The sequence below is a fragment of the Elgaria multicarinata genome, chromosome 8, assembly GCF_023053635.1.
Source record: "Elgaria multicarinata webbii isolate HBS135686 ecotype San Diego chromosome 8, rElgMul1.1.pri, whole genome shotgun sequence".
NCBI lineage: Eukaryota > Metazoa > Chordata > Lepidosauria > Squamata > Anguidae > Elgaria > Elgaria multicarinata.
The window spans coordinates 58738524-58744682 of NC_086178.1; the positions used below are offsets into that span (position 1 = coordinate 58738524).

The 6159-nt window shown below is 39.8% G+C and overlaps 1 protein-coding gene across 2 annotated transcripts in view; it reads left to right on the top strand.

The window, feature by feature from the left end:
* Positions 1-5897, top strand: part of AS3MT (arsenite methyltransferase) — a 28831-nt gene extending 22934 nt beyond the window's left edge. Inside the window, exons 11-12 of one of the 2 annotated variants that reach the window (XR_010025731.1) lie at positions 4644-4816; positions 5705-5763. Coding sequence is in view for 1 of the 2 variants with exons in the window: in XM_063132582.1 (XP_062988652.1) it covers positions 5705-5803 (99 nt within the window). In the remaining variant the exon portion in view is untranslated. Of the gene's footprint in view, positions 1-4643; positions 4817-5704 lie in introns of both variants that reach the window. The other variant, XM_063132582.1, reaches the window with a different exon arrangement.
* Positions 5898-6159: the final 262 nt, after the last annotated feature.

The window sequence follows — 6159 nt, forward strand, 5'->3', positions numbered from 1 at the left end:
CTGCAATTTCTTTGTCTTCCTTTAGTACTCCCTTAACTCCATTGTCATCCAACGGTCCAACCGCTTCCCTAGCTGGGTTCCTGCTTCTGATATATTTAAAGAATTCTTTATTGTTGGACTTGATATTATTAGCGATGTGCTCTTCAAAATGTTTTTTTGCATATCTTATTGTTTGCTTGCATCTTCTTTGTGCCAGCTTGTGCTCCCTTTTATTTTCCTCACTTGGGCAAGACTTCCATTTTTTGAAGGAAGCCCTCTTTTTTACAATAGCTTCTTTGACACTGATTGTTAACCGTGCTGGTGACCTCTTGGACTTGGTGCTACTTTTCCTAAACTGTGGAATACATTTTAGTTGAGCTTCTATTATCATGCTTTTGAATAAGCTCCATGCATTTTGCAAGGATTTAATTCTCTTGATTCCCCTTTCAACTTCCTTTTTCCTAGGTCCCTCAGTTTAGAGAAGTTTCCTCTTTTGAAGTCAAGTGTGAATGTGTTGGATTTCCTGGGTGATTTCCCACTTAAGTATATATTGAATCTGATAGCACTGTGGTCACTGTTACCGATTAGTTCAACAATATTTACATCTTGTATAAAGTATGTTGCAGACAGGGGGCTGAGATTGAGAGACAGAACAAAGCTTATTGATATGGGGGGCCATCACTCAGGGGTAGAGTGCATACTTTGCTTGTAAAAGGTCCCAGGTTCAATCCCCACCATCTCCACATAGGGCTAGGAAAATCTCCTGTCTGTGAGCTCAATGGACTAATACTGACTCTGTGTAGTAGCTTCAGTGATCCCAACTCCTTCTCGTGAGAACTGCTATATTTTGAGACGTCTCAAAGGGATTATGAAGTTGTGAAGGCTGCAAACTCACCCCACCCACCCCAAAATTATACCAAGGTGCCCATGGGGAAGTGCTGAACTTGCTCAAAATCTGCTTGCCACACCAAGGCTTTGATAATGGAGGAGCAGTACAAAAAAGGGCCAGGGTGAGAGTCCATTGCATGGCAGATTTTCATGTTAGTAATAGGAAGATTGATATCAAGATTGAAGTAACAACTTTCATGTGAAGAAAGCAGGAAGTGGCACTCTTATCAGGGGCAAACAGTGAAAAGACACAGCATTGGCTGTGATTACTACTTTCAGTGTGGTGGTTATTTTCAGTGAGAAGTTGTGAGTGATCTGGGGGAAGGTCTACTCCTTTTCTGTAAATGGTCAATCAAAGCAAAACCTGTTGTCACAAACCTTTGAATCCATTCATTAGTAATCTCTGCTCTCCTGGGACATGAGTATTATCCTCCATTCAAAGATAGGAAATCCAAGGGAGTGAGCTAACCACAGCTGTGCACCTGTGTCAAGACCCAGACAGACCCTTTCTAGGCCAGTACGCTAGCAACAAACCCATGCCATTTTATATTTTATTTTTATTTTTGGCAGATTTATAGAAATCCTGTTTCTTGGTTTGTAGTACATGGCCTTGTGGTTTTATCAGCACTTGCGTGTCTAACCCTGCCACCACCACCATCAACCTTGCATTTAGCATTAAGTCTAGTAAAGCAGGATCTTATTTAAATGCCAAGGACACTTTATTTATCTCCCTCCCTTTGTTTCCAAGGATTGATTTACACAATCCATTTACCATGGGATTATAGCCCATTATTCAGTAACCTCTTGATTGGTTTAGTGACTAGGGTGACCATATGAAATGGAGGACAGCGCTCCTGTATCTTTAACAGTTGTATCGAAAGGGGAATTTCAGTAGGTGTCATTTGTAAGCATGCAGCACCTGGTGAAATTCCCTCTTCATCACAGTTAAAGCTGCAGGAGCCCTGCCCTCTTTTATATCTGGTCACTCTAGTATAACTCCTGCACCTTTAACTATTGTGATGAAGAGGGAATTTCATCAGGTTCTCCTTATATACAAATGACACCTGCTGAAATTCCCGTTTCTATGGAACTGTTAAAGATACAGGAGCCCTGTCCTCCTTTTCATATGGTCACCCTACTGTTGGGGCCCATTGATTTCAATGGGACTTGAGGGCAGCTAACTTAGTTTGGATATAACCCATTGACTTTAAGAATCTTACATTTTAACCATGACTTACCAAGAACTAGTCTTACCAAGAAAATACTACCACGTAATTTTTATAGTTGTTTTTAGATATCTTTCTGTGATGTTGCATGCTTTTGTGGTTTTAAATTTGGTATATTGCTTTTAATTGTTTTTAATCTTATGTAAGCTGTCCAGAGAGCTTTGGCTATGGGGTGGTATAGAAATATAATAAATGAATAAATAATGCTGAGGAGAACTTACAATTGCTCTGGAAATGTAGAAATTAGGTAGATATATTTTAATATGACAATATTAAAAGCCTTACAGAAAAGGCAGTCCTCATGACTCAACCTCTTATTTTGCTGGGGAGAAATGGCAAGTAGCAGTTGCACATATGTTTGTTTCTTGTTTCTGTTGCTCACTAAAAAGTAATTTCTTAGAAATGGAAGTAAAATTTTTGATTGAATCATTTGGCAGAATCATTTGTCACTCAGTGTATAATTGAGCCCTGAAAATGAAAAATGCAGACGATTCTCTGCTGCAAAAAGTGAATTAGCTGTAAAAAATCTTTACCACAGATGTAGTATCTGAACAAGTCCTCAGGAAAGCAGCCAGAATACCATCTTATCTTGCAAAAATGGCTTTGGTACAAGTCTGTTTGAGATTGTATTTGGAATCCCAACCTCAATTGTACCATACTGTGGTTCTAAAATATACAACAGCACCACCTACTGCACATTCATTACTTTTCTCTAATGCTGCTTTGTAATTTTCCTTACTTGCGATTTTAATGCTATTAAAAGTTTGTGCAGATCCCAGTGGTAGAGTAAAGAGAAACTGACTTCATTTCTATACAGACAGGGCAGATTAATTACTAAACAAGAGTTCAGTCACATATATTGACTGGGTTTGTATGATCGGTGTAGCTCATCGTGGCTTAAGTAAGCCTAAGTGAGGTTGGGCCCCATCCTGAAAATTCGAGCCACAACTGTGGCTTGTTGTACTGTGTGAACCCAGTGCAGGTGAGTTATGTGAGGGTCAAGCAACCCTTGCCTAACCCTTCAACAGGCAATGGATTCTGCAAGGCTTGTTTAATCCTCGCGTAATCTACCGGCATCAGGTTTGGGCAACACAACAAGCTGCAGTTGCAGCTTGAATATTCAAAATGGCCACTGGCATGCATCACAGCTCACCATGGTTTAAATAAACCATGACGGGCTGTTTAATTGAGTGAACAGGCTTTCAGCTTTCATTCATTTATTTATTTATTGCATTTTTATACCACCCAATAGCCAAAGCTCTCTGGGCGGTTCACAAAAATTAAAACCATTCAAAGTATAAAACAACAGTATAAAAACATGATATAAAATACAATATAACAACACAACCAGAAATACAAATTTAAAATACAAATTTAAAACAGCCAAGTTAAAATTAAATTTATAGACTGTTAAAATACTGAGAGAATAAAAAGGTCTTCACCTGGCATATGAAGGAATATAGTGTAGGTGCCAAGCGAACCTCCTTAGGAGCTCATTTCACAGCCGGGGTGCCACAGCAGAGAAGGCCCTCCTCCTGGTCTCCACATGCCTCACTTCCTTTGGCAGGGGCTTATGTAGAAGGACCCCTGAGGATGACCTTAGGATCCAGACCAGTACATAGATCAGGGATGGACAACATGTAGTCCTTCAGATGTTTTGGCCTACAGCTTCTAACAGCGTTAGGCAACATCGTCAATGATAAGGGATAATAACAATTGTAGGCCCAAACATCTGGAGGGCCACAAGTTGCCTATCCCTGCTCTAGATGGTGGATTTCTTTTTTCTCCAAAGCTTTGGGACACTCCTGAGATTGAAAAAAAAGTGGATGGAATCCTGTCAGACTAATTTGATCTCATTTTTTGATAGGATAACCTCCCTTGTGGACTGTGGGAATGCTCTGGACGTCATATATCTTGACTTCAGCAAAGCTTTTGACAAAGTACCACATGACATTCTGATTAACAAACTAGCTAAAAGTGGGCTAGATGGAACAGCTATTAGGTGGATTCACAGTTGACTACAGAATCGGACTCAAAGAGTACTTATCAATGGAACCTTCTCGAACTGGGGAGAAGCAATGAGTGGGGTACCACAGGGCTCAGTCCTGGGCCCAGTGCTCTTCAGCATTTTTATTAATGATTTGGACGAGGAGGTGCAGGGAACGCTTATCAGATTTGCAGATGACATCAAATTGGGTGGGATAGCTAATACCCCAGAAGACAGAAACAAACTTCAAAGTGATCTTGATAGGCTGGAGTGCTGGGCTGAAAACAACAGAATGAAATTTAATAGGGATAAATGCCAAGTTCTACATCTAGGAAATAGAAACCAAGTGTACAGTTACAAGATGGGGGATACTTGGCTCAGCAATACTACAAATGAAAAGGATCTTGGAATTGTTGTAGATCACAAGTGGAATATGAGCCAACAGTGCGATATGGCTGCAAGAAAGGCAAATGCTATTTGGGGCTGCATTTATAGAAATATAGCTTCCAAATCACGTGAGGTACTGGTTCCTTATTATTTATTATTATTATTTATTTATATAGCACCATCAAGAAGGATGCAGACAAGCTGGAGCGTGTTCAGAGGAGGGCAACCAGGATGATCAGGGGTCTGGAAGCAAAGCCCTATGAAGAGAGACTGAAAGAACTGGGCCTGTTTAGCCTGGAGAAGAGAAGATTGAGGGGAGACATGATAGCACTCTTCAAATACTTAAAAGGTTGTCACACAGAGGACAACTTTTCGATCTCTTCTCGATCCTCCCAGAGTGCAGGACTCGGAATAATGGGCTCAAGTTAAAGGAAGCCAGATTCCAGCTGGACATCAGGAAAAACTTCCTGACTGTTAGAGCAGTACGACAATGGAATCAGTTACCTAGGGAGGTTGTGGGCTTTCCCACACTAGAGGCCTTCAAGAGGCAGCTGGACAACCATCTGTCAGGGATGCTTTAGGGTGGATTCCTGCATTGAGCAGGGGGTTGGACTCGATGGCCTTGTAGGCCCCTTCCAACTCTGCTATTCTATGATTCTATGAAATCATTTGCTTCAGGATTGTAGGACATCAGTAAAGCCAATATGATACATTAGGATTTTTAAATGCCTTTTTATAATTGAGCTGAAAAGAGAGGAGACCAGGTATAATAAAGCCTGAAGAGACACAAAGCAATGGTTTTGTGATTGCATATATTTTGCAATATGTATGCCCCAGGGTTGAATATTGTTTTAGATTGTTCACCATCTTGCACACCACCTTGGCTTTTTAACAGATAAGGCAGTACATAAAAGTTAATAATAAATTAATCAAACACCAGATTAAAATCCATGTTTGTGCCCTTGAGATAACAAATCTCTGCTTAGCCTATCTTGCAGAATTGTAGCAAAGATAATTGAAGATAAATTAACTCTCTAAGTGCCTTTGCCAAATGATAGGAATACAAATGTTACACAGTGCCCCAAGGATAGCATGTTCCCAGGGATTTGAATCCTTTGAGCTGCAAGTAACTTTCTGTTAGTTAGAAGTATGTTGTTCTACCCAGTTGCTTACCCTTTTCTGCTAATATAATGCTATAACTGAACACACACCCCTTTCTCCCTATTTTTTTTTACAGGAGAAGATCAGGGATCCATTTAAATTAGTGGAGCAGATAGAGGCAAAAGTCCCTGCCCAGTCTCCCTCAGGATGCTGTGGGTCCAAAGGATGCTGTTGAATCTTGCAGTGTAATACCAACAATTGGAGTTTAAAAAGCAAAGTGGAATTTATCAAAAATGATAAAGTAGAAGTGGGATCATGGATTCTGTCAAGTATTTATTTTATTTATTTATTTATTTATTTAATTACATTTATATACCGCCCCACAGCCGAAGCTCTCTGGGCGGTTTACAACATTTAAAAATAGTAAACATTAAAAGTATACAATTTAAACACACACACACACACACACACACACACACACAAAAACAGTATAAAAACAACAGTATCCATTTAAAAACAACAATTGTGGGGTCCATTAAAAACAAACTTAACGTTGTTAAATGCTGTTAAAATGCTGTTAAAAATGCCTGG